An 8,852-nucleotide genomic window follows, 5' to 3' on the forward strand; every position below is an offset into this window, starting at 1 on the left:
TGCGTGCGTCCATCAGGCAGACTGTCCACATCAGCCTCCAGCTCATCGTTGGGTGAACCTGGATTGGCCTCATCTTTCTTCCTCTGCCAATAGTGTTGGGCCTTGTCAGAGCATCTGGGACATCTGTGTATTTGGAGACTCAGTGGGAGTCTGTGGGAGGCTGCAGTCCAGTTGGGGCTCTAAGTGCAGGGTGCAGCCCCGCAAGCTGGAAAAGTCCACGGCAAAGAATCCAAATAGCACGAAGAGCAGCATGGCCACCGCCCACTCACAGGCAGCAGAGGCAGAACGCATCCTTTGGGAGTACAGGATGATCACTTCACACCAGTGTCAAGGGTCACATGCTACACACTAAAGCCCTGACCGCCCCCCCTCAGATGCTTTGGCACTTCAGGCCAGGAAATCCATCCTGGTCACTGGCCTTAGCCCTATCCCTTCAAAGGGACTCTAGCTGTGGTCCTCAGTGCTCTCCAAACCCCGCCCTTCTCCGTCTGCTCCTGGGTTTGCCCTCCCACATGACTTTGATGAGGAATGGAGTACCAATGCTCCAAACTCACTTTCCATTCTGTGAGTCCTTCCTGATCCCAGAACAACTCGCCTGTTGTTTTCCCAACCATTTCTGCTACCTCCAGCTGGATTGCTGCTTGGGTTTCCCCACTTTGTTTGGGCTTTTTTTGATACAGGCTGTCAGGTAGCCCAGGCTGGCCTTGAACTTAGATGACCTAGCTAAAGATGACCTTGAAATTCTAGTCCTGTCTCCACTTCCCAAACGTCGGGGTTCTAGGCATGTGCCACCACAACCTAGTTATCTGGTACTGGGGGATAAACCTAGAACCTCCTGCATGCTAGGCAAGGATTCTACTGACTGAGCTACATTACCAGTCCCAGGTAAGTAATTTCTTAAACATATCCCTGGTCCCCACTAGTCTCAGGCTATTTATACGTTCCTCCCTTATTGTGTAATCCCAGCCTCCTCCACATTAACTGCTTAACAGAACTGATTCTCCTTGCCCCAAACCTGTTCCTCTTTAAGGGATTGAAGAATTTCCAATCCCTAGACCAGCAAGTCACCTGCCCTGCTCCACCTGCCACCACCCCCACCCCCATACACAAACACACAAACACATACACACACACACACACTGCTTTAACTCGTTTCATTCAACTCCGTAAAACTTTAGGTTTTGCTGGTGGTGGTGCCTCATGCAGATATAGGTGGATCTCTTGTCTCTGTGAATCTGAGGCCAGCCTGGTCTACATAGTGAGTTCCAGACCAGGCAGGGTTACATAGTGAGACCCTATCTAAAAAGGAAGAAAAGAAGGAAGGGAAGGAAGAAGGAAGGAATGAAGAAGAAAAAAAAGAAAGGAAAAAACAAAAACTTCTTTTATCAGCTTACTTACCTTCCAGGGTCAGCCCCGAAGAGACAGTTGCTTTCTGGAACCTCTCATGACACCTGTCCCTTCCCTTCCCTCTCTTATCATCTTCTATCAGCATAAACATCTTTTCATTAATGCCCTTGTGCATGAGCACTGTGTGGAGATCGGAGGACAACCTGGTGGGATCCATATTCTCCTTCCACCATGAAGGTCCTAGGGATCTAACCCAGATCTTTAGCTTGGAGACAAGTACATTTACCTGCTAAGCCTTCTGTGCTTGCTTTATGTATTCAGTGTTCTGCCTACATGTATTCCTGCAGGCCAGAAGAGGGCACCAGATTTCATTACAGATGGCTGTGAGTCACCATGTGGTTTCTAGGAGTTGAATTCAGGACCTCTGGAAGACCAACCAATGCTCTTAACCTCTGAGCCATATCTCCAGCTCTATACATGCTTTTTGATGTATTTTTCTCGTCTGTAAATTATTCTCTAAAAACCCTCCAAAACTTACTTGCAAAATACAGTGTTTTGGAAGGAGACTAGATATTGCTTCTGCTAGGCAAGCTCTCTACAGCTGAGCTTTAGCTTCTTAAGATGGTCTCCCTGACACAGAATTCATGATCCTCCTGCCTCAGCATTCCTGGTGCTAGCATTACAATTATGCACCCAGTCTGCCTTCATTCATGGACTTCAAAGTGGCAGTTTCCAGGGCTGGAGAGATGGCCCAGCAGTTAAGCTCTCTGGCTGCTCTTCTGGAGGGTCCTGGTTCAATTCACAACAATCACATGGCAGCTCACAACTGTCTATAACTCCAATTCCAGGGCATCCTCACACAGACATGCATGCACATAAAATAAAAATAAATAAATCTGGGGCTGGAGAGATGGCTCAGTGGTTAAGAGCATTGCCTGCTCTTCCAAAGGTCCTGAGTTCAATTCCCAGCAACCACATGGTGGCTCACAACCATCTGTAATGAGATCTGGTGCCCTCTTCTGGCCTGCAGGCATACACGTAGAAAGAATATTGTATACATAATAAATAAAGAATATTGTATACATAATAAATAAATAGCGTTTCTGCTTTAAAAAATAAATAAATAAATAAATCTGAAAGAGAGAGAGAAAAGCCAAGAGCTGAGACAGGCAAGGTGGCTTGCCTCCAAGCCTATATATAACCTTGATTCAGTCTTCAGGAATCAGATGGCAGACAGAACCAACTCTGATGTCCACGTAAGTGCTGTGCCACTCCAGCACCCCACCTGTACGTTCATAGGCGCACACTAAATGAACCAGTGTTTTAAAAGGGTGAGGTGGGGCTAAAGAATATAGCTCAATTAGTAGAGTGTTGGCCTAGCTTATGAAAAACCTTGAATTCAGTCCTCTGAACCAGAAAAGAATAGGTGTGATCCCCCACACCTAGAATCCCAGCACTCAGAAATTAGGGGCAGCACAATCAAATGTTCAAGGTCATCTTTGATCACAGAGCCAGTTTGAGGCCGCCCTGGACTACATTGCTAGATTGGCTAGATTGACATTCCCTCCTCCATGTCTGTCTTCCTCTCCCTCCCTCCCTCACCCAGCTCTCTCTCTCTCTCTCTCTCTCTCTCTCTCTCTCTCTCTCTCTCTCTCTCTCTCTCTCACACACACACACACACACACACACACACACACACACACAGCTGGCTGGCTCTAGTTAGTAGCATTTCTAGTTATGAAGGGGCAAATACTCCTTCCCACTGAGACCATCCCAGGTCACTTACGTGAACCCTCAAGTTGGGAGAAGACGGTTGAGCAGGTGGTCTTGTGGAGCAGCACAAGTCATCTGCAACCTGTCACTAATTCCAGCCAAGAGACTTCCCCAGCCTGGCCCTGCTGTGGCTCTTCGGCACCCAGAAAGATGCCTGACATGCCTGGCTGGGGTCCCTGGCAGCCAATTATTAACAGAATCTTCTCATTCCTGTTTGCCAGTCGCTTCACGATGGAGTGTATCTGCCTCACGACACTGAGATCCGCTTGTTAGCTACCTGCATTGTCTTTAGGACAGGTCTCACTAAGGAACCCAAGCTAGCTTCATGCTCACGGTAATCCTTTTGCCTCAGCTTCAACCACCTGCATTTGATAAGAGTAGAAACGGAGGTACTTTGGGGATGTGAGAAACCGGTAGAAGTTCCTCTACATAATACTCGGAGAAACTGAGGTCCCTGAGCAACCCATCTGCCCTCAAAGTCAATGCAATCTACAACACTTGTTTTGTGTTTTTAGACAAAATCCTCCACGTAGCCCAGGCTTGCCTTGAACTCCTAATCTTCCCTCAAGTATTAAAGCAGGCTTGTGTCACCACGCCTGGTTTCTACTTTCCACTGCGGAGCTGTGATCCTGAATGGACACTAAGGGATACCTACTATGGCACACAGCAAAGGGTGAAAGGGCCAGCCCCGAAGAAAAGGCACTTTTGCCCAGTTCAATGCCCTGGGAAGGATACTGGCCATGATGAGGATGGTGGAGAGGCTGCAGAAACTCAGGCGGAGAAGCCTAATCCAGCGGGGCCCAGGTTGGGGCAGGCCCTTCGTCCACCAGGACAGAAAGAACTGTAGCCAGAAGTACAGGTTGCCCAGGATGAAGGCCAGAAAAGCTCCTACCAGGTGTGTGGGCTTCTGGTTCTTCTCCTGGGGGATGGGAGGAGAATTGAAAATAAAATTATGGTGGGGGGAGTTAAATGATAGAAAGTAGAGACTTTGAACTAGTCCAACAGATGTAATTGGAAACCCAAAGCCCAGGACTGGTGAGATGGCTCAGCTGGTAAATGCTTTCAGGGACCTACAGAGGAAGAAAAGAAATACCTCCTAAAAGATGTCCTCTGGCAGGTGGATCTCTGTGAGTTTGAGGCTAGCCTGGTCTACACAGCAAGTTCCAGGACAGCCAGGACTGTTATACAGAGAAACCCTGTCCTGAAAAACCAAAAAGGAAAAAACATAATGTCCTCTGACCTCTACTCACATGGTGAGGCGTGCAAGTACCTCCACCACCATCAACTCCCACCTTCACCTCACCTCACTCGCCCTTCCTCCCACCCCTGTGTGTGTGCGCGCGCGCGCGCACACACACACACACACACACACACACACACAAATAGAACCTGCCATCATATCAGCAACTGTCAGGCTAGGTACATTGGCCTTTGTCAGCTCCACAAAGTGTGTATCAGCTTTTATTTGTATGTATGTGCATGCAGGTCAAAGGAGGGTGCCAGATCCACTGAAGCTGGAATTACAAGTGATTAGGAGTGCTTGGGTTTTCCAGGAGAGCAACAAGTGGTTTTTTTGGTTGGTTGGTTCATTGGTTGGTTGGTTGGTTGGTTTGGTGGGGTTTTTTTGTTTTGTTTTGTTTTTTGTTTTGGTTTTTTTTTTTTTCGAGATAGTTTCTCTGTAGCTATGGAACCTGTCCTGGAACTCGCTTGATCCACCTGCCTCTGCCTCCAGAGTGCTAGGATTAATGATGTGCGCCACTGCCCAGCTGCAACAAGTGTTCTTAATCGCTGAGCCATTTAAATTTAAATTCACTGCTAGGTCCTCAAAGTTCACTACCACAAAAGTGCGTCCCACAAAGTAGAGGTTCAGGAAACAGGAGTAGGAAAAAATCTTGGCATTCTCAAAGTGTGGAAAGGGAAACACACCCTAAGGGGAAATATTTTTACTAGCTTTAGGTTTTTTGAGACAGGTTCTTTCTGCCTTCTCACCCCAACTTCTGGATTGAACCTAAGACTTTATGCATCAAGGCAATCACCCTACTACTGAGCTATATAGCCCCAGCCCTAAAGACAGGGTCTCACAGAGCCCAGGTTGTCCTAGAATTTGTGATTGACCTTGAATTCCTGGCCCTTCTTCCTCCACCTCCCTGGTGCGAGGTTAATGGATTCATACCACGCCCAGCAAAATTTAGGTTAAAAAAATTATTGGAGGCAAAGGCAAGTGGATCTCTGGGTTCAAGGCTAGCCTGGTCTACATAGTGAGTTCCAGGACAGCCAGGGCTACACAGAGAAATCGTGTCTCAAAAAAAACAAACAAAAAATGCACTTATTTTGTGGGAAGAAGGGGGTGTCACACCATGGAGTACGTGTGGAGGTCAGAGAACAAGGTACAAGGGTTAGGTCTCTCTTATTAAGTGAGTCCTGGGGATCAAACTCAGCTTATCGGGTTTGGTGACAGGCACCTTCCCATGCTGAACCAGCTCAACAACTCCCAGATGTTGATACTTGACAGGTAAAAATTTCTCTGATATGATAATGGTTTGTTACTTACAAAAACGTGTTAAAAATGTACATAAATATTTTTTAGTAAGGCCAGATTACACATGTAATCTTAGCTGAAGCTGGATCCAGTCTTGGGGCTACGTAGTAAGTTCCAGGTCTATCAGAGCTACAAACAGACCGTGTTCCAAAAAGCCAAACAAAAAAGTCCTGAAAGATCAGGGTAGTAGCACTGCCCTACAATCCTAGCACTCTGGATGCTGAGATAAGAGGAATGTAAATTCAAGGTCAACACAGAGAATCACCTTGTCTCAAATAATAAGTCATGGAGGGAGGAGAAAACTGGAGAAAGGCCTAGGAAAGTCCTTAGAAAGGAAATAAAATGCAACAGGAACTAAGAAGGCAGTCCAGTCCATAGAGAGCTGGGGTTTGGTTTCCAGGGCCCCAGAAAACAGGAGTGGGGCTCCCAGAACTCAGGAGATGGAGGCAGGAGGATCTGGAAGAATTCAAAGCCATTCTCCAATACATAACTGAGTTCCAAACAGGCCTGGGCTACTTGAGAGCCTCAGGGGTTTTAAAAAAAAAAAAAGAAAAGAAAAGAAAAAGCGGGTGAGGAGAGGAGTTTTTGGTTGGTTGGTTGGTTGGTTGGTTGGTTTTCAAAATAGGGTTTCTCTGACAGCCCTGGCTGTCCTGGAAGTCTGTAGATCAGATTTTCCTCAAGAACTCAGAGATCAGCCTGCCTCTGTCTCTGGAGTGCTGGGATTAAAGGTGTGTGCCACCACTGCCCAGCAAAAATAAAGGAAGGAATATAATAACAATAACATAGTAGTAGTAGGTTGAGGAACCCAGGAGTAAATGAGCATGCAAATAAACTGTTAGGCAAATGACAGTGGAGGCAGTCTGAGCGCCCTATGGTCTCTCCCACCCAGCACTTCACTAGCTTTCAGCAGGAGGCTAAATCATTAACAAAATAAACCAGTGAGATTTTTCCTATCCTTTGCCCAGTCATTCATTCTACAATTATCTATAGAGCTTCACGAATGCCGGGACTAGAGTCCATGAGTCTCTGCTCATTTCTGACCACCCACAGACAAACAGCTTGCTCTTTAGGGTTCGGTCGAGGGGACTGCATAGAATTCGGTGGGGATTCTTTACAGTGAGAGGCCTCAACCTTTGTACCGATTGCAGTAATTTCATGATTAAATGAAACGGAGACTGGTGACGGCAATAAAATACTCCCAACTCCGAGGAGGGTTTCACACGGTTCTGTGTACACAACCTAGCACAAAGCCCTCTAAGCGCCAGCATGGTCCAAGACTAATGAGAACTACAAGTCCCAGAAAGCCTTGCGAGTCAAGTCTACAGAAAGAGCGGCCAAAAGCCGCGGGAAACATAGGGAATTGTAGTCCGGTTTCCGGAGGCTGATCACCCCACCTCCCAGGTTGTCTCACCTGGAAATTGCTCATCTCACCTGGAAATTGCCTACTATGGAGGTTCCCAGGGCACAGAGAAGTCCCGACCACAGAATCAACTGGTTTTGCCATGTTTTTACGCCCCAGTCCCGGAGTTGATGATAGCGCACAATGCAGATCCAAATAGCTAAGAAAGCCATGAGCGAGAGTTAGACTCACTACAGGGTTCCCAGATGAAGGGGACGACTTGGAACAGGAAGACGCTGGGTTCGGAGATAGGAGTAGGATAAGGGAAGAGGATATTTGGAGGTATTGGAGGTACAGGGCTTTGGGGTCTGAGGGAAGAGGGCTGGGGTTTGAACCTTGGACTCTGAGGGAGGAGGGCTAGGATGTGTTCTCTTGGGAAGAGGGGCCAATTGTCCCGATCTGGGGAAGGAGGAGCTAGGGACCCTTCGGGTAGCTCTGGGCCAGTAGTAAGAGGAAAGAACTTACCTAGGGCAGCTCCTGTATTGAGTACTTGGCTGAAAATGCAGCTCTGAGGAGCATAAGACCCACAGTTACTGCAGAAGATTAACATGGTCATCTTTTGGCGCCTCTGAAGTAAGGCCCTCCGTTTTCCTCCCCCACCAACCCCCTCAGCCACAAAAACCTGATAAAGGGGAAGCCTTTCTGGAGATCCACAGATCTGTTACCCACGGCAATTGCAAAACTGAGATAAATGGAAGGGATACAGGAAGTCAGTAAGGGGCTCATGGATAGCTTTCCCTTCTGTTGGCCAAACAAAACACTTCACTGTGTTAATAAATTTCTACCCCTCATCTTCTGTCACAAGCAGCCCTCCAACACCCAGGTATCCTCCCTCAGACCCAAGAATCCAGACCCCAGCCCTTCTCCCTCAGACCCCAAGCATCCTTTAGTCCTGCCTCTGCTACTCACACAATCCAGATGCCAGCGATAGCCCATAGAGCTAGGAGGATTGGTAGCAAGAACAGGTAGCTCCACATGCTGGACTCTGTAGTAAAAGTGGAGAAGCTAGGTCTCCCAGGTCAGGAAGCAGCCCTCAGGTGTACGGAATTGAAGAAACCGCTTTTATGGCCACATTCACTGGAAGACTGGTTGAGACAGGCCAGCCTTTGCTCAGGGTACTTTTCCTATCTTTCTCACGCCTAATCAACTGATGTTTGTCTTCCTTTTGGTTCTTCACCTCCTTCACCTCCACCTCAGGAGTCTTCTGGGTTCCTCTAGAGCCCTCACTTCTTCAAGTTCCCTCAAGTTCTCTTAACTTTCTTGATACGTTTAGATCTGGGTGCCAGTATCAAGAAAGACGGGCTTTGATTCGAGGTGTGGCCGGGGAAGGCAAGCCTCCACATTCCCACAGAGGCAAAGTCCAGGCTGAGTGTATATGAGATATTGGGGCCTTGGGTCTAATCAGTCACTTTCTGTAGGACACCCAAACCACCACTTCCTGTCTCAGATGCGCAAAAGCGTCACCCTAGCTTCAGGGAGCCCCTAACTTCCTTCCTACAGCTTTGTGGGTTCAACGTCCAAATTCTCCAGCACTTTATTCTCCCCACAAACTAGACACAGCCTGCTGAGATGCATGTATATGTGTTTCTTCTGGAGTCCAGCCACCTTTACCTACCTGCCAATCCAGGTTTCTTAGTTCTGGATTCTGCTATCGCCCAGGCTGACTTGAATTTGTGATCTTCTGTCCCTGCAGCTGGAGGTACAGTCCTGCACCATCAGGCCAGTGGTTGGTTCTGGGTTTCTGCTTCCTGGGTGCTGTAGGTTTGTTTGGGTTGCTTGATGTGACATCCTGAT

General features: G+C 47.7%; 1 protein-coding gene across 1 annotated transcript; it reads right to left on the minus strand.

Annotated features, from left to right (window-relative positions):
- Positions 1–74: 74 nt before the first annotated feature.
- Positions 75–8,414, minus strand: Tmem150b (transmembrane protein 150B). Its single transcript, XM_038340381.1, has 6 exons — positions 7,968–8,414; positions 7,681–7,740; positions 7,524–7,591; positions 7,091–7,218; positions 3,856–4,039; positions 75–314 (listed from the first exon to the last, which is right to left on the minus strand). Exons 1-6 carry the CDS (start codon positions 8,033–8,035, stop codon positions 106–108), a joined length of 717 nt encoding a protein of 238 aa, XP_038196309.1. The 5' UTR covers positions 8,036–8,414; the 3' UTR covers positions 75–105.
- Between the last annotated feature and the right edge of the window lie 438 nt (positions 8,415–8,852).

This window comes from Arvicola amphibius, chromosome 8 (assembly GCF_903992535.2).
Source record: "Arvicola amphibius chromosome 8, mArvAmp1.2, whole genome shotgun sequence".
In the NCBI taxonomy this organism is placed as follows: Eukaryota; Metazoa; Chordata; class Mammalia; order Rodentia; family Cricetidae; genus Arvicola; species Arvicola amphibius.